Raw genomic sequence first — 26170 nt, 5'->3', positions numbered from 1 at the left:
CAACATTTACTCAGCTCGCTTCCCTCATTCACAGCATCTGTCCTTGGGCCTCTCAACCATCCAGCTATTTCTAAAATGTGAAAATAAACGTAATCTGGAGAGGGGTGTGTTTACGCCAGAGACAAAAGAACTTCAGGTCAGAGAGAGTTGCCAATTAGGAGGAGACAGAGAGAGAGCGAGAGAGAGAGCGGGGGAAAAAAACATTTTTTCGCCCCTTTAGCTGAATTCAGCGCTTGCCGGGGCCCTTGCGCTTCTCCCGTATTTTGTTGCTGTGACAACCAGGCAAAGAGAGGAGAGAGAGAGAGAAATGGAGAGACAGACAGAGCGAGGGGGGGGAAAAAAAATCAGCTGATTAGTTGGCATGGCAACAGCAAAGATGTAATCCCACCAGACACACTCTAATCAATGCCCCCAGCGCAGATGGTCTCCTGAGGATCAACAAGAAAGAGGCTAGCGGCCATACTGCACCCCCAGCCCTTCACTACCACCACCACAACCTCCCCTTCCAGTTCCCACCCACCCACCCACCTCTGCTGGTCACGTGCCAACACACTCAGTTAAAGAAGCATAAATAGAAGCTCAATTGCACAAAAAACAATAAGAAAACTCCCTGAATGCAGAGCTGCTTCTCTGCTGTCTTAACTAAACATGTGGCTAATGCATAATGTGCAACCAACCCAACCAAAGGGGATTACAATATTCCAGTTTAGAAAAAGTTTCATTTTAGATTGAAAGACCCATAATGCATGTGTGATGGGAATAAATGAAAAATATGTACAACATACACTATTGTGGCGAATCCGCTTAGCCAAAAAAATGGATCGGACATCAATTGTAGAAACGATAGTCTTTATATAAGGCTTCAAAAAGGGGAATGTACAACAAATAAACTGCTCGACATCAGAGCAACATATAATGGCTTCCCGAAAACTTTCTTTTGCTAGCTAAACCCAGAGTAACTTTCGTCTACCACAAAGGATTCTGGGAAACACAGTTTTCTAATGAAAATACCTGTTAAATGCTCTCTTTTAGCAGAAAATTAAATCTATAATTAACAGCTCTCACTAAACATGTGGCTAACACTTAAATCACTTACAAAATAACCAAAATTCTGTTATCAAACAATAAACTGCAATAAAGTTACAGCATACACAATTTCTGAATATGGAAAAAAAACACTCCACACTTTTGTCCCGGATTATAAACTTCTGGTATGCTTTCATTTCTGAAACTGTACATTAATATGCATGTTGAACTACAGTTTTGTTTTCATATTTGGCTTGACCCCTGACTTTAAAAAAAAACACATTTTTCTCTAACTTTATACTCTTTTTCTCCAATTTCATAAGAGCATAAACAACTGACAGAAACAAGCTTTTAGATCTTCATGCAGACTTTGGTTTGTGGATAGTTTGCACTTCAATCCACTTGTTAAGGGGCACAGTGCATGAAGTCAGACCTGCCATGATTAGTGTGTACTCAAGGAATAACTAAGATGAAGTATTTACTGGATTGTAAATATTCTTCTATTTACGCTTACTGGTTGCTGAGCTGCAATACTGGATTTCTTGATGTGTCTTCTTCTGCATAAAAAAGAAATTATTTATTTATTTCATTTTAAAATTTGGTTTTAATTTACTCAAACAAGACCAAACTCTTGGTCTGTGTCTATGCTCCAAATTGGTCTTAAACCTTATATAGTAAATGAAAAACTTGTGATTTTCTTTCAGTGATTGACACAACTGTCACAAAAATGCTGATACAGTGGTTTTATGTGTAAACGCGTTTAAGGGATCTGCATCGTTTGATAATAGGCTTGTCTGGGCTAGATAAGATTAGATTAGACTACAGAAATGTTTGGAAATAATCTGTGGTGTTTAATGGACAGTGACAACTCTCTTTATTTATTTAAGTTTAATTCCAACAGCAGTTTGTCCAGTGGCTGACCTTAGAGTTGAAAGGGAAAGCAGGGACACATCACAGCACGTAACAGACTGAAATAAAAATAGCTTCAAATAGAAGTAAAACTATGTATTTGCAAATTTAGGGATTATATTTACATTTTAGGATAAACTGATGTCTTCCATAAAGATTTAAAATAGACAGATTTAAAAAAAACGTTCTTGATTACCTAAAAATGCAGTTATGTGACCAACTTTCCTAACTCATTTAACTTTTGACATATACTGTATCACATTTTATTTTACTTTAAAACTACAGACATTGAATAAGTGTTAAAAAAAAAGTATATCGAAAATACACTTCCTACCACATAAGTCCAAAGTAATTAATCACTGACCTCTAGGTACCCAGACCATGCTGTAGCCTACAGTGAAATAACAATGCACTATTGATTCTTTTTTCCATAGTGCCAACAGTGAGTGTCCTTAGCACTGCATCTACTATTGCTCCTATTTCTCTCTGCAAGCTTTCTGCCTCCCTGAAACTGATAAATAAATTGGTAAGCTGCCTAAATCAGAACCAGAATAGGAATCCCGTTAATTGCCAAGCGCAATAAATGCGCAGGAATTTATCTTAGTGGCACTGGTGCAGAGACGCTATATTAACCACAAATGCAACCAAGGAAGGCTTTCTTTTTTCCCACAGATTCCAGAATAGATTCAATCATACAAAGCTATTTATTTCACCATAGTGAAAGTCAATCGGTTAAAATCTAATATTTCTCAGCATGGTTGTAACCATTTATTTTTAGCCAAAAAGTGTTCCCTTATGAAAACTAAAAGAAGGAAAATCCCCTTAAATTAAAAAGTGGTCCATTAAATGGTACGGCCCCTCGCAGAGAGTCCCCATTGATTTAAGAGCAGAGTCATAAATCTTCCACACAACGGGGCTGAGATCAGGGGATCTCCAGCTCAAAAGAGCAAGAAAGAATAACAACGTCCTGCTGCCGAGACAATATTCAATACTGTACCCTAACCTGGCAATCATTAATAACAGAGGAGCTGAAGGTCATTAAATCGATTAATATAAGACCTGATAACTACTTCTGGTGAATATGAACAAGATCAGAGCTGGCTAAAGTAAAATATATTTTAGCAACAAACTGCTGACATTGGTTATAGTTCTCTAACTCAACATGATTAGTAACTACTGAGAAGTCTGTAGAAATGCTGTTAGTAATAACGTACACGTGAATAAAGTGTGTTATATTATATGTTAAGTCTGCATAAGAAATAAATCAGTCACTCAGAAACTGCCTCCTATATAAATATCTACTGGGATTATTAATTTTCTACTACAGCTACTACAACATTTAGTCATTTTGTTGACATTTTAAAGACCGCGTGATTGATCAATTAATCAAAAACGAAAATGATCAGCAATTACAGCCTTAAAGTAAAACATATATATACTCTAATGTTGCCCCAGGATATTTTAATATTCTCCATGAAAATTATAATCACCTTCCAACTGTGGGCCTAATTTAATAGCTGAAATTAACTTTTAAATCAACAAACACATTTTATTTATGATAATTATGACATGTGTGCTGCAGATTATAGTTTAAACTTAAGAACAGCATTTCATTGGGATCTCTCAGTGGCTTTGCTATTAAGAGGTAACTGCAGTACTGTCAGTTTGACTGCTGGCTAGTTGTGATATCCCCTCCTATTCTATCCCCATGTTCCCTGACTGCCTCTTCTGGCTTTGAATAGAGGTTGAAATGTATATAATCTCATGGACCCTGGTGAAAAAAGTACAGAGGTGAATAAAATGTAATGGAAAAAAAACCTTTGCAAATTTATTATAGTAATCATCATGAAATTAAAACTTGAGATGTTAAATACTGTAAATGTAAAATCCCAGTTAAAGATGGCAGGTGCAAAAAATACCAACTAGTGCAAAAAAAAGGCTCTAAACCAACGCTGAAAGGGTAAAGATAGAGGAAATTGAAGAGAATTGAAGAAAAGATTATCCATCAAGCTAATGAGCAACATGCATTAGTGTGCATTACTGTACATACCACTGGTAATATAAACACCTGTGAAGGCACCATTAAGCCTCAGTGGTATACAATATATACATTTATAAATACATGCTGTCCCAAAGAAAACACTTTTTTCCAGGAAAGTCCTTGCTTATTATAGGAAGACCATCGCAAACCACATTCTACATATAACCTGCATAAAATCGACTTATATATATTTTATACAACAGATTAATTCTGCCGTTCCACAAAAAGGTCAGTAGGTGGCACTACAACAAGCTAGTGTTTATGAACTTGAGTCTATCGTTTGAGCTCATGGTTGACGACATAAAGTTGAGTTTTACTCCTTTGCTTGTTGGGATAGAAGGATGCTTTTTGTTTTGATGCTGATGTACTTCTTTTTTGGATTATGAATCTCCAGTGAATTAACTAACTGGGTTAGCACAGCAAGCATTAGCAGTAATTTTGTGTGGTTCACAAAATTACACTCTATCACAAACCAATCGGAGATGTTTATCTTAAACTGTAGAAACTAGTTTTTGAGTTTTATTTTCTGTCCTAGTATAAGTGGTCTTTGGGTAAGTATCATCGCAAAACACATTTGTATTTTCCCTCTTTTTGCAATGAGATGCATTCTAACATTTCAGTGAGAACTGGATTATTGTGGCTATTGTTCACAAAAGTGTATATTATTTGCCTATGGATATGATTCTTAGTCCAGTTCACTGAATTCATTATAGACTGAATTACGTTGTTGCATATGAAGAGCAAGAGAAACATGGTCACTAATGGTGATGAAGTTGCTGTACAATACAAATACAATACAGGATATTTTCACTGCCTTGTTCAGGTTTCCTTTTTTAAATGGAGTCTGTTTCTAAGTGACGAGTTCATCCAATTGTAGCAAGCCAGGATTCAACATCCCCAGCCATGATGCACCCAACTTATTTGATAGTGACAGCTGCGTTGCCTCTGGACAAATAAGCTTATGAGATCTTAATACAACACACTACCCAAGTAGTACTAACAACAACATAACTGTCTACACACACACACCACACACTTGAACTGAAGAAACTGAAGATAACGCTGAACCTTAATGACTTGAGTATATGACTCTTGAACACCTTTAGTGTTATAGTGTATACAGTGTCACATATGCATATTTCAGCAGCATTGATCCATAATAGTGCATCCAATTGAAGCATTAAGTTGCATTAAAAAAGTTCCAATTTAGAATTTTTTTCCCGTTGAATTCAGAGTTAGCACTCACAAAGTTGTAGCATCCGTACCAAACCTGACTTTAAAGTCTACGATAGCAGCAGAACACATAAACTGTAAATAACTGTTGCATATTCATGACTTGCAAACCTGACCTCCCTCTCCCAAGTCACTTTCTCTAGCTCTTCCAAGGGGGAACACTGAGGGATTCCCAAGCCAGGAGGTCTCTTGGGTCAGCTCCAGGGTCTTTCTGGTACAACATACCCAAAACACCTTGACTAGATGTGCCTAGGAGGCATCCTAATCAGATACCTGAACCATCTCAATTGGTTCCCTTTGATGTGTAAGAGTAGTATTTTGTGACTGGCTGGGATCCTCACCCTATCTTTAAGGGAGACCCCAGCGACCCTTTGGATGAAGCTGTTCCTTCCACTTGAACAGATGCCCATAGGTATAGATAAGAAACTAGACCATTGTGTAAACAGACAATCTTACTTTTACTATACTCATCCATCCAGTACATTATTAGCACACAACTCAAAGCCAACATTAATGATATTATGGGGCTGCATGAGCGTACATGTCACTGGTAATAGGAACATTTGTGAAGGCACCAATAATGCTCTGTGATACACAGTACGTATATAAGATTTGGAATAATATGTGCTGTGTTCAGCTATGTTCTTGTCTACTATATCAAAACTACATTCTACATACATTTCAGCAGCATAAAGCCACAATAGTGCATAATCAATTTGAAGTGAGAGGTCCTAAATCCTGAGTGCTCAATCACAATTTTCAACTGGGATGCTCCCATAAGTCAGATATACCACTCGGAGAGTCGCAGGAACCCTGACTTTGCAAACCATCTTGTCTGCGGGTAGAGACAAATTCAAGCCAACATTAAAATAATCACAGAAAAGCGTCTAAAGAGGCATTACCAACACATTTATATGTAAGTACATATTAGCCACCTAGCTTAATCATTTGGCATAGAAGCACCCTGAAATGTACCTTCCACGGTCACCAGCAACTTAAACATAAATATATCATCGCCCCCTGCTGGTACTGCAAATTCTGCATGCTTGTCAATTTCACGCATTGGAGAGGCAAAGCAAGCGTGTCTATGACACCGTTTGGCGTGATATCGTGTTGCACTGGATAACGATCAACATCTGATTCCTGAGATAAAAGGAATGTGACATTAGATAGTGCGGGTGCTTAAATAGTCCAGACCTGTAACACACTGAAAACATTTGATGCATTATGAAGCAGAACGCATGTTGAGCTGAAAATCTATATCAAGTAAGAATGAACAATACAAACCCTCATCAGTTCCCAAACCCTTACATAATCCAGTATTGTTAAAAGAAGCGGTGACACAGGGGTACACAAACTCCTGTCCCAACTATTTTAGGTAGGTTGCTGGAGTCGCATTAAAAATATTTATTTTTTACATGCAGTTGTTTGTTTTTATTTATGATTTACAAAATTTCAGATTTTTTGGGACATATTTTCAGAACCATAGTAACCATCAGTAACCATTAACTATTCATTCTGTTGTTTAACAACAACCATTATTAAATAAATAAATAAAGGCATCGATAAATGGATATTGATAGATATGCACAATTAACACATACAATTATAAGAAACGTGCGGTAGACACTGCTGGCCACATTCAAAGCAAAGCATATATCAGGAATAACACATCAGCTAGTCAATTTCTCACCAAGGAAAAAAAAAAATCCACTCAGGGAATTAAATTTACTTCAGCTGAGATCACTGTGTCACGAACTCGCCTTTTCGCCTTTTGCTGTTCGCTCACCTCCCAGCATGCACAAACCCCCAGCTGGGCACCGGTAACAAGGGCCGTGCCCCCGGAGCTAACACAGACTGGTCAGGGAAAGCGAGGCCTGCAGAGAGTGAATAAAGGTGCTGGGATACCTGGGGTGGCTCGGAGGTTGGGAGTTCTTGGTCAAATTGGCACCCTGTGTCACCTTGTCAACACCTCGCTGCTTTGTGGGCCCGCCACAGAGTGTCCACCAGCCCCTGGAGAAAGCCACCCACTCTAGTGTCCTGCTAGCCCAACCCGTTCGTTAGTCTGTAGCACCACACGAGATTAGCAACAACACAAAGGTAAAGAAAAAAAAAAGAACACATGAATTCATTAAACTGTACTAAGCTTGTTCAAATACTGCTGCCTGCTCTTTTTTCATCACAGATTGTCCACATTATGATCAAATGTAATCATTAAACAATACGTAGTGAGTGTAATTGGTCATTTATTGCTGCAATAGTAAGTAATTTATCTAATATTTCAAAACAATATGTTAAGCAAAATACTACATTTAGGTTTCCATATAAATCCACTTGTAAGTTATACACAATGGGTTATGTCTCAGTTGATATCAGTGGTTTGACAGCCACACTAATACTCTATGGGTCATGTTGATGCAAAACAGTCACAGAAGTACTGGAGCGAACAATCAACAGTGTCTGAAACAAAATACAAACCATCTATGAGAACAAATTCCCATTTAGGAGCCGTGCACTTTAACCATCTTACCTGCGGGTAAAGCCAAATTTAGAACACATACAATCCTGGAAATGCTGCATGTACCTTAAGAATGAAGGAAAATGCAATTCAACCCGAGAAGCCTGTGTGCAACCTCAGTTCATAATTTTAATATTTAGGTTTTTAATAACAATAGGCATTAAACAGACCTGGAAGTTTATTTAATACAGTAACTGTCGGATTCACTGGGGCACAACAGAAACCCCAGGAGGCTAACCATGGACCACTACATCACTAGTTTTTGTTCAGCAAAGGATATTTGGTTTGTTTTTGTTGTTTGTTTATCCAATTTTCTGTTATCTATCTACTATTTAGTCTACAATGAAAAGAACGAAATGCCCCTGAAAGCATTCATTCTGATCATCTTACTCTTTCATTTTAGTGACTACTCATCAATTATATTTGTAACTACAGTGTTTTTATTTCTGTTTGGGAAGATGACCGAAACTATGAAAACAAGAAGAAATTTTTAATAAAGCAAAGCAAAATTATTCTTTCATTGTGCTCAAAATTAGAAATTTTGAAAGACAGAGAGAGGTAGCAGCAGGAAAGGAAAGAGACAGATATAGGCAGAGAGAGCGAGAGGGAGAGCAAGAGAGCGAGTTGGGAGCTGGGGATGATTTCTCTAGGGATGAGGGGTGTGTGTGTGTGTGTGTGGGGGGGGGGGGGGTGCAGGGGTAGGGGGGTGGTGGGTGAGTGAGAGAGAGAGAGAGATGTGGAGTAGAGAGCAAAGGGAGAATGAGCGAGCCAGCAAGCCAGGGAGGAGGATGAGAGACGGGGGGGAGGAGGAGGGTGGAGAGGGATGGTGGGGAGGAGGGTGGTTGTGGTAGAGGAAAGCGAGGCGAGGCAGAGCTGATTGAGATTCGGGCCTCCAGAGCTGCAGGCTCGCTGCTGCTGCTGCTGGGAGCTCAGGGAGAACACGCTCAGTTATTGGAATTTTTTTTCTAATGAATTAATTCTTCTCATCCAATTTAGGTGAAGATGAAAAGAGAGCAGCGCTGCAAGCATCAAATTTAGCTTTTTGTTGACCGGGCCGGGGCAGTTCTGTTCCCGTTCTGTATGGTTAATATTGGACACTTGTAATATATTTTGTTTTTGGGTGGGGTGGGGGGGTGTTGTTGGTGTTATTCTTTTTGAAAAGACTTGTTTACAGAACTGCAGAAAAACATTAAAAGATATTTCCTGTATGTGTTACTGGGCTTGTTTACTCATTTACTAATATAATAACACAAAGAGACCCCCTCAACCTACACCCAACCTCCACTCAGCCACTAACCCCTACATGAATACAAAATTGACTGAAACACTGGGCTCATGTGCCCCCTCGCTACAAACTTAAATGCAGGCAGTCTTGCATGTTAATGTACTCCAACATAGCACACAAGCAATTAAACCAGGTTTCTTCATGCAATGTTTATACACTCTACCTATGCAAACATAACTTTTTTTATAGATAGGACATGTGTTTTTTTGCCCCCTTTCTTCCTGCAAAACACTAGTATGCTTAATAACTTGATCCTATCATTAAAGTTTTATTTATAAAATGATGTGCTGTAGATGTGAGCAGCTGTCAGTAGGGCTGGGCGATATGGCCTAAAATTCATATCGCGATATAATTTGAAGCATGTGCGGTAACGATATATATTGCGATATATTCTTTTCTTCTGTATAACGTATTTTCCACACTATAAAGCACACTTAAAATCCTTTAATTTTCTCAAAATCTCAAAAACATTTTGGCGTGCAGAAATCTGTTAAAAAATGTTTTAGTACAACTTTGGTAAGCCGCACTGCTTGATGGATTGTCAGAGCATTACGGCTGCCATAGTGAGGAGCTTTGCGGAGTAATCTGGGTCCAAAAAGGTCCCAAAGTCAAACGAACACAGAGTTAAGAACGGTCTAAATTCTTTAATTTTTAATAAAATCATCAGTGTTGCTGCTTTACCAGGTGTAACAATTACGTTTAACATCCAGGCATCCATGAAAACAGAAGTTATTAAATTTAACGGAGTTAGAAGTTAACAGGAAGTTAGCTCGCTAGTTTCCACCTAAACATGACATACCATGTTCTGACTGAGAGATTTTTGAAACTAAGTAAAACGTACAGCTCTGCTACCACTTCCAACATAAATGAAGACAGGAAACTAAACAGCAGTGGCGTTTGCAGGGTTACTGAAGTTGGACTACCTGGTATATAATGTTGTGCTACGTGATTGCTAGCAACACAGGTATGTTAGCATAACATTAGCACAGTGAAGCTGGAGGATGAACGCCAACTTTTTTCCACTTGATAAAAGTTAACGTGAGGGATTCTGGTGGTCAGGGACAAATGCAATCGCATAGCAGGATGCTATACACAGGGCAAACGTCAGTCAGGAGAACAACTGAGATCATTCATCCACAACACAAGGTTAGTTATTAAAATACTGCAACATAGAGCAGCTGCGAGAGAATTCAGCATTAATGTATCAATGTTACGGAAGTGGAGGAAGAGCAGTTTTTGGCTTTCCCCATATTTCAAAAGTGCTTCATCTCTTTGCTATGACTGTCTGCATAATTTGCAGATGATAATTGTTGTAGCCACTGCGATGCTTTCGACCAAAACAGGCGCAGCTTGATGACATCATGAAGCGGTATAGTCAAAATCTCTATTGTTGACCAAATTTATATAGTTTCTATCGTATATTGTTTCTATCGCCCACCCCTAGCTGTCAGCAATGAGACTATCCACGGTTTTTTAAATTATTGCTTTTTATGGCGCAGTGGCTGCTGGTTTACTTTACTTGAGGTATATGTTGAAGCACAGATAGAGCCAGTACTGGTGGGACTGCGATGGCCTCAGTGAAACAAGTGTAATCAAAAAATGAGGCATGCCTTGGTTACATCAAACTACATCTGCCAGCGACACCCCACAAGAGTCTTTCTGCAGGATGGTGGAGTGATGTGAAAGTCAAGTGAATTCTGATTTGTCAGTTCACCGTGAGGTCGCACTGCAAAAAAAGAAAAAAGAAAGATTGTATCTGATTTGGGTGCGTACAGACTGTGGGTTGCAGCAATCTTGTCAGTTCACTGCAAACCGCACAGTGCAACATGGATCTACTCGTGCAGGACGTCAAGTTTGATGTATGCAGACTCTATGATGATAATAAGTACTGAATGATAGCCAACACGCGCATCTGTTATTTCTCGGCTATTTGTTTCCAGGCTACATCCTTATTGTTGCAGTCACGATAACAGCTGGAGAACACATCATACAAACAAGGCTGCTGCTGCCACAACTCAACTAGAGTTTCTTCTTTGTTCGAGTCCAAACATTTTATTTTCTCCATTGTACTGCCATTTATTTAATATGGGTTTGTTCTGTTTTGTTTTTTTTCTTTTCTTTTTTTCTTCCCAAGTGCCTTGGGAAGTTGGCCAGTGCATCATATCCATATCGTACTAGATTCTTCCTGGTTGGTTAGTAGACGCAGGACTTGGCAGCAGTCACGCTATGAGGTGTTCATTTCTGGCACTGTCAGAGTTTAGGATTTTTTTAGTCACAAGACTGTTAAAACAGCCAACTTTGAACTTCTTTCTCTCCATGATGCAGGAGCATTGCTTTGGAGACACTACCAAAGATAAAATTATGATTCTTTCACATCCATCAGCTTTTGACTGAGCCAGCCCAAAATTGTAGTGTACACCTGGCTTAAGGATTGCATATGAAAGTGGGCCAAATCAAAACATCACTGTCATTGTGTTATTTGCACTGTCAGGAAAAACAGATCTGAGTCAAAATGAGCCAAAAAACCAGCTTTTAGGCCACAACTGTCAGCAATCTGAATATAGACCAAGATATGTCTGATGGCTTATTGGAAAAATACATTATTTATCCAATCCCATGTGATTTGGGGCTGCTAGCTAACCACCTGTTTGTTAGTGAAGAACCCCAGTAGTTCAGTGATATGAAAATCTGTATACCGTATTTGCTAATGTTCAGTAATTTCTCTTTACAAGTGAGAAAGGGAAGGTGGAAGTGGATGTTAGTAAAACTAAAAGCAGTTCAATCAACTTAAAAAAAATGTTTCTAACAGAGCATTCAATATTATTAAATGTTTTTGTGTAAACAATATCATAATGTAGAATCATAAATGTGATCATATTAGTTTATTCCTGACTCTCAGTCAACTTTCAGAGAGCCCTGGCAAATTATCTTGCTCAATCAAACTGACAGGATACTATCAAAGCAGTTTCTATAGGTTATACATTTATGCAAAAGTTGAAACTACTTGAAATTGAAATGACATAATACTATTGTATGTCACTTAGCATTAAAGAAAATCCATGTCAAACTATTTGAAGGGTTTTCTCAATTCAACTTAACAGCTAAATGCAAAACATCAAAAGATAAATCAATGTCTTATTATTAGGAAAAAGATTACCCAAAGCCAATAAAGTCTGTGAAATTGTGAAGTCTACTTGTTCTTAAAGCTAAAAGAAATCTATGCCCATTGGCAGATTATGTTTATTTCTTTTTAGAAAATAATTTGCTTAATTCACCCTTTAGCCTAACAGCCTCTGGCAGATCACAAAGCTTAATTTTGCGCTCTGCACAATACACACACTGACACACACACCCACGAGTGAGTGTATGCTGTCAAGTCCTGAAAACAAGAGGGCGTATAGCTGTTTAATGTCAGAACAATCCGGTCTGGTGCTTCAGCTCAGGGTTCATGGTACAGGGAACATGGAATCCCTTTAGCTCGGCTGCTCTGCGCTGACAAGCTATCTGGCCTCAGATTCATTTAGACAGTCAGCAGAAGAACACTAAGAGTCAGCGAGCCATCTAGATCAGACTGTGGTGAAGCAGATATTCACTCCAGCTCACAAGGGATTTCTCTCCCACAAGACAAAAGCAGCTGAGCTCATCTTTAGTGCTTTCAGAAGACCTTGGTGTCAGGTTGGGATTATTTCACCTGTGCAATTTGTGTTTCCTGTTACTGCGAACTAAACTTTACTCTTCAAAAGTCTTATTCATGTCCCCCTAGCAATATCTTCGGAGCATCTGGAGGATTAGGAATCCAGCATTAATATGAGCAATACCAGTAGATTTTGAGGTCTAGAAGTGAAAAGAGTAAATATGAGCATATTTGATATTTACAGTAGCTTGGAGATATCTGGCCTAAGAAAATTCATGTAAGGTGCATGTTTAGACAGGTATAAAATATGTCATATTATTAAAGCTGCACTTTTGAGTAATGAATGTGTAAGATTTAATATTCACATCTAAGCACATATCCACTAAAACAGGACACAACTGCAGGATTCCTCTAAAAAATTAAAGACAAAGAAAAAAAGCTACGAATCGACTGACTGATAGTGAAAATAATTTGCTGACTCACTCAGACTGGCCCTTGGTGCGGCTCTGCTCACCCACCATCTAAAAAAAGCTGTTTTAATTCGTCTCCTTTTAAGGGCACCTTTCTTTTAGACCAAATTTCCTCAGTTGCACCTCATAAGCAAAACATATGAACAGCAGATATGTCTGCCTGAGATGACCACATTAGGATATCCACTTTTCTAGTCAATGTATGAAAACAAGAGTAGAAAAAAAAACTGTTGATATCTTTAGAGTATTGGAGTGTTTAGAGCAGTTTCTACCTCACAGAATTGATGGTACCTGCAAATATAATTACTTCATGACTTGACACTTTTATCATGTTGAATTTGGGCATCAACCATTCTGCCAGTTGCCATATGACAGAAAATAAGGACAAGCATATTAAGTTACTTCAATTTCAAGTTACTGTAACTAAAATGTCACACAATCTTTAATATTTTTCCCACAGATATCAGAGATGAACACTTGAAATCTATGCAAACTAAGTAGATAACCCATAAATTCATCATATAATTAATTCCACAGCATAAACAGTAAAGCCCCCAGATGTGACTTCAAAACCCATGTACAACATGAAAGTGGATAAAGGGGGAAAAAAAGACTCAAAGGGTGTAAATGAATTTGATCTTTAACCAGTTAAGTGGCTCGCCTGGGCCATTATCATAGCCTGTGATCAATTATTCATGTTGGGAGAAGCTCAGGGGTCAGGTGTTACCTTTGTAAACATTGGTTTCCCGTGCTGGGTGACCATGGTGCACTGATCACAGTCCAGGGTAATGCAGGAGTTGTGGAACGACTCCTTGGAGTGTTTAAGGATGTAGTGGAGCTCAGTGACCCCTCCCTCAAAGACTGTGCTGAAATAACGGGGGATCAACGTCCGGCCGATTGCTGCGAGGAAACAAAAGAGAGGACAGAGCTGAAAAATACAGTCAGAGCCCAAATATGAAATGCCGAGTGGTGGAGATAGGGAAAAATATACGGCTATTACTGTAGACTATAATGCTATTGCTACCATCACTCTGTCTATACTTGCAACTGCATAATTTATAGACTCCTACTCTTATACTGTATGCAGCATATAATGTACAGGCTATACATTATATGACTTTTCTGCTGCTAGTTTCAATGTATATGCATTATACAACAGCTTCTGTATAGATACTACCAGAACCACTCCCTTTTCTAAAAAGGGATAATTAGCTTGTTTGTTTCTTGCCATGAGGTAGATGAGAAGATTGATGCTACTCTTAAATCTGTCAGTTACTGAGCTGGAGCGGTGAGACAATTAGCTTAACTTAGCATAAATACTTGAACCAGCAGGAAGCAAGAATCCTGGCTGTGTGCAAAGTTCAAAAGCTCTTAAACCACAAATTAGGTTAACGTTTTATCTACACACTTGTGTTTGCATACAGATTAAACAAATCAGATACAGTCTATCAATTAATAAACTTTAGATGGGCATTAAGCATTGGTTTTGGGGACATCTTTGCTTTTACTTTGGCAGGAAAACTGGGGATGGAGACAAAAAATGTAGGAGAGAGTGCAGGAAAAGAACATGCAGCACATGGTGCCAGACTGACAGTCAAACTGGATCCAGTGCTCAGAGCATATGGAGGGTTGCTGTATGAACCCCAACCACTCGGCATTCGGGTCAATCCACCAGGCACTATGTTCGAACTTTGAACAGAGCCAGCTTGGATGATTTGCTTTTCTTCAAACCTCACAATAAGGTAATCTAATCAACTCCTGGCTGAACACATGTACAGCGGTATCAATTTTCTTAACTCATTTTCAGAGAGAAAGTGGGAAAACTGACAACTGTTCTTTTAATTTGATGACTATGAGCATGGATTCCTTCAAAACCATTTTATAATTTCACAAAAGAATGCAAACCTCTTGGATATCACATGCGTAAACCCAAGCAATCACCCAAAACCTTTGCTTTGTTGCTTTGTTTTAATTTGATACTATCTGATATCACCGCTCTGAATGCTATAAATACTCATACACCAGCAAAGAAGGTGTGATCAGACTGTGAGATAACTTCAAATTCAAATTCAAATTCAAATTTTATTTGTCACACACACACAACCATACACAGTATGGCATGGGGGTGAAATGCTTGTAGCTGTACAATGCCCGACCATTAAATGACAGAAGAAAAGTTTTACAATATTTACAATTTACTACAAAAATTTACAAATTAACTTAAGAATTTACAGTAAAGAATGTGCAAATAGCAGAAGAAATTATAAAGATAAGGATTATAAATTATAGGAATTATGGATTATAGGAAATGTGTGGTGACGTGTGTGAGAGTCCAGTCTTATAGTGACGTGTTTGGGAGAGTCCAGTCCTACACCTGGTTCAGGCCCCGAATAGCCTGGGGGAAGAAGCTCCTCCTCATTCTCTCTGTTTTGGCCTTAAGGGAGCGGAAGCGCTTCCCAGACCTCAACAGTGAGAAGAGTCCATTGTTGGGATGGGAGAGATCCATCATAATCTTCCTAGCTTTGGACTTGGTGTAGATGGACAGCAGGTCAGGGAGCTCTGATTGAATGATGCGTTCGGCTGAGCGCACCACCCTTTGCAGATCTCGTCTGTCCTGCTTGGTGCTGTTCCCAAACCAGGTGCAGATGTTTGCCATCAGGACGCTCTCGATGGTGCAGGAGTAGAAGTTCTTGAGCACCTTCAGTGGCAGATGGAAGTCTCTAAGTCTTCTGAGGAAGAAGAGACGCTGACGGGCTTTCTTAACCAGGGTGTTGATGTGACAGGACCATGACAGGTCCTGAGTGATGTGGACACCCAGGTATCGGAAACTGTCCACTCTCTCCACTGGCGTGCCACTGATGATGAGGGGTTTGTAATTCCTCGCCTGCTTTGTAGTGAAGTCCACGATCAGCTCCTTAGTCTTGCTGATGTTTAGGAGGAGGTTATTCTCCTGGCACCAGGTCTCCAGGTTCCTAATCTCCTCCAGGTAGGCCGTCTCGATGTTGTCGGAGATCAGGCCCACAACAGCAGTGTCGTCAGCAAACTTGACAATGGAGGTGGTGTCTGATGTGGCTACTAGGGGTGCAACGATATTCGTATCGATATTGAACCGTTCGATACAGTGCTTTCGGTTCGGTACGCATATGTATCGAACAATACAACATTTGTAATTTCTTTTATCAATTTTCCTTCTGACGATGCTGTCTGTGTTGAGCGCTCAGTGAATCTGTGTTCGACTACTCCGCCTAGGCTGCACTGTCGAGCGCAGATCCACTGAGCGCTCAACACAGACAGCATAGTCAGAAGGAAGAGCGCAGGGCACCTCCCCCACCCTCATTCAGTTCTGGCGTTTGGAATTATTTTGGTTTTCATGTGACGTATGACCCTGAAGGTAAGCGAGTCATGGACTAAAGTAAAACAGTATGTTGGATGTGCCATGCAATGCTCAATTACATTGGTGTGAACTAGTGTGCTAGCACAGTTAGCTCGTTAACGTGTTGGCCGTCTAGCCCCATGCACGGAGCGATCGGCGGTAGCTCGTTAACGGAGATTTGCCGTGTTGTGGCGTTAAGGTCATTTCAACGAGATTAACCTGAAAGCAATAGCGGGAACACAACGAATATGACTGCACATTTACGCCGACATCATCCTAGTGCAAAGACAAGTGGAAGCAGACAAAAAAAAGCAAGCATGCTACTAACTTTAGCCGAGTCATTTAGACAGCTGTTAGCACATGATTCTCCTTATGCTGCTGAGAATATAGCCCAGAAGAAGCGGATAGTATAGCTTTTATTTTGGAAAGAGCCATTTCTCTGTAATAAACTCTCTTTTCCAAAGATGAGTGATTCCTCAATCAGATACAGGGCTTGCAATATCGCTAGCCCGACGTCCCGGAGCTAGCGATTTTTTCAGTCGGGCTACCAAAATCTATCTCTTCCCTGCCCGTCGGGCTATTGTAGGAAAAATATACCGTAATTGTCGGGCTATAAGCCGCTACTTTTTGCACAAGCTTTGAACCCTGCGGCTTTTAGTCAGGTGCGGCTTTTCTATAGATTGTCCATGATTTTTGTCATATCGTAAGACGATTTGTTTTGTTTGTTCCGCTGTTGTACGGCACTACGTTGCCTGGCGGAAGGATCGGGGTTCAAGAGTGGTATGTTGGTCACATGTCCATCCGCCAGGCAACATAGTGCCGTACAAGTAGCGCGAAAAACAAACTTCAAAGTAGCGCTACGCGTTCAGCAGGAGTCGTGGATGACGAGCGGCGATAAACTTGCGAAAAGCAAGTTGTGCTCAACTCCACCGGTGGATTCTGACAGCGTGGAAAAGTGTGAAAACATCCACGATCACCAACGGATTTCGAAGGGCTGGACTGCTGCATGATGAAGAGGAGGACACCGCCACGGCCCTTCAGAGGGTGTTCGACTCCGACACTGACAATGAGGATTTCTTTGGTTTTGAAAGTGACAACGAAGGAAAGAAGCTGAGAGTGGATGACGAAGCCATCCTGATCCTGTTCGTATCCGACACTGGAGAAGAGGACTTTGGTGGTTTTAGAGCGCAGGAAGATGGTGGTGAATGACTGACTTTTCTTCTTGTTAAAGCCGTGTCACTGCACCTGAGCCTAAAAGGTAGTCCGAATCTATTTTTCTGGTGTGCTGTAGGTTATTGTTATGTAATACATTTGTTACTCATTTATGAAGCACAGCACATGTGCAAATATGTACCCATAACTTGTTTTTCAAAATATTAATAAAAGGGGTGTGTCTCCAAACAGCCATCTCTTTCCTGACAATTCCCTTTGTGCATATTCTCTTACATATGATGAGTCAACATTGAAACACCTGCGGCTTTTGGTCAGGTGCGGCTAATGTATGTACAAAACAGGATTTTCCCCTGATTTTAGCTTGTGCGGCTAATATTCAGGTGCGCTTTGTAGTCCGGGAAATACGGTATGTCAATGCTTTTGCATTCTTTCAGAAATGTAGCTGGGTAATTATGTCATTGGCATCGGTGAGCCACTGTCAATATGTGACATATTGAAATCGCGTTTGAATTTGCGCTTGTTTTTTTGCTTTCACTTTGCAATCGTGTGAACTGTGTATAGAGAGCGACAGCACTGATCTGTGAGTGATGATAATTTGTGCACCAATTCCTCTGACATCGTCTTATTAATCGTTAGCTTACTATGCAAACATGACAAGTGAAATCTCCCGCAGCAAGCTTAAACATGCGAGAGGTTGATCGCGCAGAGAATCGCTGAGCTTATGTGAGTGAGTGTGTAAAAGCATTTCAGTTCTGCTGAGCCAAATAAGACAGGTCAGGGTGAAGAAGTGACAGCCAAAGAAAAGCTTACCACAAAACGGAGAAGTTATGACAAATCAGACTATAAGGCAAAAAGAAAGTGCAGCTTTATGGTTTCATGGACAAAAGAATTTCTGTGGCTGCAATATGACAAGCTAAATAACCAGGGCTGCACATAAGTGGTCCGCAGGTGCGCATTCGCTGTCAAAATAAAAAACACGCACAAGGGTTAGGGTTAAATTTAAAAACTGTACTTTTGAGTTAAAATATATATTTATAATTTTAATAAATGACAAATTAAAAATGCATGAACATTTTTTTGTATCGAAAAAATATCGAACCGTGACACCAAAGTATCGAACCGAACCGAACCGTGAATTTTGTGTATCGTTGCACCCCTAGTGGTTACACAGTCATAACTTTACTTATTAACAATATGAGTGTATTTTTGTGGGACCAAGCTACTAAAGATATATGTTTGTACTTATTTAAAGATAAATATAAGGTACAGATAGAAGACACTGGTTACATTACTTGTTACTGGGCTGAAATGTGATAAAGAAATTTTCTTTTTATCACAAAGTTCTGTGCAAAACTACGGACAACCTTACAGCTTCCGTAGGAATTAGTAGCAGACAGGTGCTGCTGGTCAACACGATTAATTGATTATCAGGAATTGTGACCAGCTCTGTAAAAGCAGAACTATTCCAAACCTTCTCGGATTACTTTTGTCTTTGATAAGAAGAAAGCATTTACTTATATTATATATTTAAAATTCTTATTGGTTGATGGTTTGGTGTTATTTGTCTTATCTAGTTCATAAATTTTTTTTCTAAAATTATACTTTCTGTCTTTTGACACAAAAAGGAAATAGGTTCATTAAACATGCACTAAAAATGCATCCAAACAGAGCATGCATTCGTTTATATGCAGTCTCGCTGTAGCTGAACGGCACTTGAACAATAATCCTACACAAATGATTTTCAATATTTTAGCAGTTCTGTAGTGTATGCACTCTTAAATATATGCGATTGAACATCAGCTAGGAATCGAGATAGGACATATAGTATATAGTTTAACACAAATTATTGATTGTCCTGAGATGTAACGATTCACTGCTTCTGGACTGGACAGACTTCTATTCTCTTTCGAAACAATATCAGAATCCTTCACTCCTCGATGGAGTCTGATTGATTGATCGACTCTGATCTTTCCTTTAAGCAAGTGTCAAATAAATCTTCCAGTGCATTGTGGTCAGTTCAATACTTCCAGCAATCCGAACACTGAAGACTATCTTCAAACAGCAGACAACACCATACATTTTCAGTTCACCTCTTCCGAGTACAGCACTTTATATAATACACTGAATTTTGAATATTCCTCATATGAGTGATACTGCTCAAGAGTTTCACAGACTTTTCAGAATAATAAGCTTCCATGACTTAGTTTGGTATTAAACTGAATTATTAAGATGGACAACTTCTGCGGTGCAAACTTTCCACAGAAGCCTAAAGAGACAATGAACAGGCTGCATGATGAAAACTGGAGGAGGAGTCACGGAGGGAGAAAGTGTCTTCAGTGTTTTATAGCCCTCAGGCTTTGTCTGGTTTCTATCTCCTCTGTGTTAGCTGGCTTCAAGGAGAAGACTGGATAATACAGTGCATGAGGCTTACATTTCCCATTGCATTACACATGCACTGTGAAAACATGCAAGATACAGATTCTTCAATACTTAGATGAATTTTATAGTTTGGAATCATGCAATGAAAAGCAATTACTTCTATGTTTTAACTCTTGATTGTGGAAATATTACCTATAATTTGTTAATTGCATAATCTTAGTTTATTTGAATGTAATAAACTTTAATTTCACAGGAGCATCTTTGGCAAAACAAACCATTCTTATCAGAAACACATTCACACCAAAACTTCTGCAGCTTAGACTTTCTTTTGTCTCAGAACTTCTACCTCTGCAACATCAGGAAAAATCCCACTCCACCTCCCCACTAAGAACCTAAAATCCTGCTACAGGTCTGTTTCCATCAAAATGCACTGCAATAAGTCAGGGTTTAAAAAAAAAAAGGGTTCTCCTTCTCATATCAGTGTTTAATAATTATGAGAAAGCCTTGACTCAACATTCAAAACAATCTTCACAATTTCACCAATTCAAAATCTCCATTTCAAAAATGGCAAACTCAAAGGCATCAATTTTAACGTCACACAAAATCAAAGTAGTTAATATTTACAATTTGACAAAGTAGAGCAACTTAATAATGTGGGAATTCTAAATCAAAACTAAAAAAGATTAATTAAAATTTTTGTTGATCCAGTAATCTTTAATAAACTAGTCTTTTACTTCTAAGAAAAGCACAATTACAGTCACAATTTCTTAGGATGGATACTTTGCAGGATGTGGAAAAACAGCTTTATTTTAGCACTTGGAAGAAATAATCTCAGTAAAAAAAGAGATATTAATAAATGGAATTTACTTAAAAAAAATAAAGCAAGACTGTCTTTAGTGGACAACTTGATATGCAGATCAGATATTCTGTATACCACCAGCAAAGAACAGCTGCATCTAACAGCCTTTACTTTCACTTGGGATAAAAATTACAGCCTCGTCTTGTAACTGCAGAGCTCAATATTGCAGTTTCAGTTACTTCTTGAGCAGCTGTGTAGACGCAATCTGCTGAACGACTCACACCATCTTCAAAACCACATCTTGGCAACACATTCCCTCTTAAAGAGCCTGCTTTTCTTTCTCTTATTTTTCTAGTTATAGATTTTCTGTTGAACACTGCTACTTAGTTTCAGCACTGCCCTCCTTCAAACGTATGTACACATACACACCTGAGAGCAGCTCTGCAACCACTGGCTTAATCCAAACATCGCCATGCAGTTCCACTTGAGCAACTTGACTTGCTCAAGGGCACAGCCAGTAGTTACTGGAGGGGAAAGTGATTCTCATCCACTCAAATGCACAGGGAATCTGAACCAGCAACCAGTCCTGAACTAACAACTGCACTTGAGGTGCTTTGTCCAAATATTCATGTCCCTTTTGGATTTTCTTTTCCTTAATATTTTTGTGAATTTTTCTTCATGTGCCACTTGTACTTGTACTGTAGCCCATCAGGTAAAGGCTAAATAGTTATACTGTTTAGAGTACAATACAGTTTCCCCTCATGGACAAAGACAGCTATGGCATATATGGAAGACAAAGTAGTTTTAGTGGGCTTCTGAAAACAGCCCTGATAGAAAAAATTACACATGCTAGTAAGACAATAAAACAATATCCCAGAGATCCAGTTTGCATGACATACTTTAAATATGCTTTTAAATGTTTTAATATCAGCCACGTTAACTTCCATCAGACTTTCAACAAATAAGATAGCATTTACTAAAAGCAGCTGCAGATGTTGTTCTTGCTAAATGTTCAAATATAGAAAAAAACACCAACAAAAGAAATTGTGAAAAATACATTACTGGTTTCTAACTTGAGAATTTGTCAGAGGATATTATTTCCACTGTGGTTTTTGTGGCAATAATCACCAGATTAACAGTAGAAATATTACTTACAATCTGCAAGTAATCTAACATTAGCAACATCTTGCTAAATGGTGCTGCACTTTATTCAGCTGAATTTGAAACAACTTCCACTTCCACGGCTTCACTGGATGACTATTGTTATTTTGCTGGAGCCTTCTGTACTTGCATCCCGCTGCGTCATTGGAATGGCCTCATTGAAATGAAAGATGAGGCTATGTTGTTTAAAGTAGGGCTGTATGTTGGCCCGAATGCTGCCTAAATTAGTGATTCCCAACCAGGAGTACTTGTACCCAGGGGACCACTTTTGGAGTTACCAGGGGGTACATGGAAAGATTGCAGTGAAGGGAGGCTAATTTGAAAAAATGAGCATGATTTGGTTGTGGAAAAATACACCCACATATTGTATTTGCGTTCAAGAGGATGCAGAGGATGCAGCGAAGCTGAGCTTAAGTGAGATTACTGTAAAAGTCCTAATAAAGTACCAACTGTTAATGTATTTTCCAAAAGCACGGAGAAGTCCACTCTTTCTAGCTTACAGTAATGGATAAATGACTGAAACATCCAACTTCTGGCACTCCTAAGTTGTAGTTTTGAGATGGGCATGTCATATATAACTTCTAGATGTAAATCTGTGCAAATAAGCACCTGCATTTAAGGGTGCATGGGTTCTTCTGATGAGATATGTTAGATTAAAAAAATAACTAAATCAGACCTTAATGCATAAATCCATACTCTTTTATTTTGTTTTCTTTCTAGCATCATTGGTTTCAGCTCTCTAATCCTGGGAAGTGTTAGTGACCTGCTCTACCAGCTAAGCTATGCAGGACTGTTAAATAACAAAAAAATCCAAAACACACATAAATCCTGACTTTGGGATTATAAAAAGCAGGCATGTTGGGATTTTCTTCAGCCTCTCGTTCCTTGCCTAGTGGAACAAGTCTCTCTGTTCCTCCGCATTTTCCTGCCCGTCAAATCTCCATCATTAGAACACTGGAGGAAAAAAAAAATCGGGACAGCCACATTATCCAGCAGCACATGGCCTCTGATTTCAAGCAGAAATAATCCATCTTAGAGTCAACACTCTGTTGGCTAGAATTATGCTCTTTCTCTCCTTCCCCCAGGGCGGGTGGGTGGTCAGGAGGAGGTGGGGGTGTGGGGTAGGAGGAGGGGAGGTGAAGCCTGGGAATAAAACTTCATTTAGAAGTGAAATGTCCCTAAAGACAGTGGCTCAAGAGGCTCTTGAGGTCAGACCTGGATGGTGGAGTCTAAAACGAGAGACGGAGAAAGAGAGGGCGATGGGGATGATGTCGGCGGTTGGGTGTGTGTGTGTGGGTGGGGGGGTGCAGAAGGGGGGAGGAGACAGGGGGAGGGTGTACCCGTGACTGGCATGTTTTTCAAATTCGATAAAGTCAGGCATGACTAAATAACACATAAAATGTTTGGCATCGTGAGCAGTGGCTGAGGGAAGAGGAGGGAGGGAGAGCGAGCTGCTGGGTCCGCTCGGCGTGGATGACTGTGTAAATGATGCTCTCTCGCTCTCTCTCTTTCTATCACTCGCACTGCACCCTCTCTCACTTCTCTCTCTCTCCCTGTATCTCGCTCGCTCCCTCACTCGGTCTCTACCACGGTTGAAAAACAAAGTACGTCTAGGAGTGGAGCTGACTGCTAATGCGGAGGAGCTCTGAGGAGACGAGGGGGAGAAGGGTAGAGGGGGTGTGTAGGGTGGGGGTGGGAGGGGTGCGTTGGGTAGAAGGATTGGGACAGAAAATGAGCAAGGGATGAAAGAGAGAGAGAGACAGAGAGAGAGAGAGAGAGAGAGCAAGAGGGAGAAGAAACTAGGAGGGAAGATGAAAAAATAAGTGCTTGTCAATGAGGAAAAGAAGACCCACTGAGGGGTAATAGGAAGGATAGGCAGCAAGACAGGGTGAGACAGAGAAATAGACAGATGGCTGGGGGAGTTGGGGGGTGGGGGGGTGCTCAGGTGATACGCAGATCTGCTTCTTGCACACCCCACCAAACCATGCAGGAGTTTTGGTTGCGTCTTCTCAACCAAAACTGTCCTAATAAAAACCAGCGTGCATAGCCTGGAGTGACAGAGTGATAGATAAGCATGTAATGGTAGTCATGCTAGCAAGTCTTGGATCATTTCAAGCACAACAGTCTTGTGTTTCTCCTCAGACAGGTTCTAGACTGAGGCTCAAATATTTTCTAGCCTCCCTTACTCAATATTTACATTGTAGGCAAACACTTTAGCCAAGCTGCTGTACGTCAACAGGCCTAATTGTTGAGCTTGAGGGTGCTTTCAAGGACATCGTAAAAGGACATGTCAGGTCCTTTTTGTAGTTCACAGAGTTTCCTTTAATCTACTATGTTTTTATGTACTTGTGTTGTTCTCCATCTCAAACACAAGTTTGGTAACAGGCATGAAATCAGATATAATGTTCATTTATGCCTTTTTACTCACTTTTTTTTTCATTAAGTAATCAAACATCTAGCTGCTCTCCACCACTGTTCCTGTGTAGTCCTGCTACATTTGGATAGGTCCCTGGAAGTTCCCTTCTGACTACTTGTATATGCAGATTTGTGATTTCACTCTAAACCTCAAATGTGCAAACACTGAATTCTGCATCAGACGGATCAAACTTCAATGTCCTCTTCAATGGCTACGACTGCAGTGGTGAAGCCTGAAATTTAGGTGTAAGACGAGTTCTAGCAAACTATGTGATAGAGCAGGGCGATATGACCAAAAATATTTATCACGATATACATTTGAAAATTTGCGATAACGATATAACTGACGATATAATTGACACTAGAGAAAATACTTTACAACTCCACAACTTTATTAGTGCAAAAAAAACAAAACAAACATCAATGTATTTTCACTTAAACAAGCAGCTGTGTTTTATGTGCATTAAAGTTATATATAAATTTAACAGTGCAAATTCAAATTCCTCGCTGACAGTTTAACCAAAAGGCATTTCCAGTGGAAATTGGCCGACATATCTTCAACATAACCATGTATAATATCCACAAAACTTAAAACGAGGTTATACACACAATACGGTAATATTATGTTGAAGCACAGTACGTATCACTCCGCGAGGCTCCTGCCTACGATAGCCGTAATGCTCCGACAATCCATCAAGTGGTGCGGGTTCGTAGCTTAGCAAAGTCGTACTAAAACATTTGACAGATTTTCGAGCGCCGTGTACGACATAAAATCGTTTCGAGGTCAGTAAACACAACCAGGATTCATACATAAGGTACACGGGATTATAAGGGGCCACTGTCGATTTTCAGAAAAATCAAAGGATTGATTTTTAAGTGTGCTGTATTTTCCAAAAAACACTGTAATAACAACGGCCCACTAGCACGCTCTACCAAAAATAGTGCTTTGTTGTGTATCTGACGGACGAAAGCTAAATCAGCATTTAGCAGCATTTTTACAAACCAATTCTAGTTCATCCGTTTCTTTCACCCTTCTCATTCTCCGTCGCCGCCATGCTTTTTCCGCCATGTGCGTATGAAAACAAAGGCTCTGCGCATGCGCGTTTTATGCATATCCTATCGTGATATTTCATTTTCTTATCGTTGCCCAACATTATAACGGTATTACCGTGAACTGTATGATATGGCCCAGCCCTACTATGTGAGCACTGTAAATTCATACTCCAGGGGGACTGAATTCTAGGTTAGGACAAAACAGGACAACCAATGACCAATCTAGGCATAGCAGAGAGACTGGTGCAGCAATTCACAACGAGATGACCTTGAAGAGGAGACTGGTCAAATAAGCAGGTTCCTTTTTTTTTAGTATTTTACTGCATATCAAATATATATTCAATAAATATCCAACAAACTATAAACTGCCAGAATTTTCTTGGATTTTCATAGACTGTTACTTTAAAGACACCACCGTGAGCTTTGAGATATTTTGATTGACATTTTTAACTTTTTAATAAAAAATTAAAAAAGAGAACTATTATATAGCATAGGTATAGCATCGCCACAGATCAAGGCAATTTCTTTATCCAACACTCTTACATTATGTAAAGTTACAAAAGAAACAACATTCAAATTTGAATTAAATATATATAAGAAAAAAATCTTTGAGAAACTGGACCCCATAAATGTTTGTTTGTTTCACGTAATAAACACAAAAGGTCACAGCTGAAGAATCTGCACGAGCTTTGCTGAAACAC

The 26170-nt window shown here is 39.5% G+C and overlaps 1 protein-coding gene across 4 annotated transcripts in view; it reads right to left on the bottom strand.

The window, feature by feature from the left end:
* The window catches only part of ldb2a (LIM domain binding 2a), a 112728-nt gene that overhangs the window by 29368 nt on the left and 57190 nt on the right, over positions 1-26170 (bottom strand). For all 4 annotated transcript variants that reach the window (XM_004553656.4, XM_004553657.4, XM_076889598.1 and 1 more), the window contains exon 3: positions 13844-14016. In XM_004553656.4, coding sequence (XP_004553713.1) covers positions 13844-14016 — 173 coding nt within the window. The remainder of the gene's footprint in view (positions 1-13843; positions 14017-26170) is intronic.

This window comes from Maylandia zebra, linkage group LG2, assembly GCF_041146795.1.
Source record: "Maylandia zebra isolate NMK-2024a linkage group LG2, Mzebra_GT3a, whole genome shotgun sequence".
NCBI lineage: Eukaryota > Metazoa > Chordata > Actinopteri > Cichliformes > Cichlidae > Maylandia > Maylandia zebra.
The sequence above is the reverse complement of the archived record's forward strand: the minus strand, read 5'-3'. Positions and strand labels throughout refer to the sequence as shown.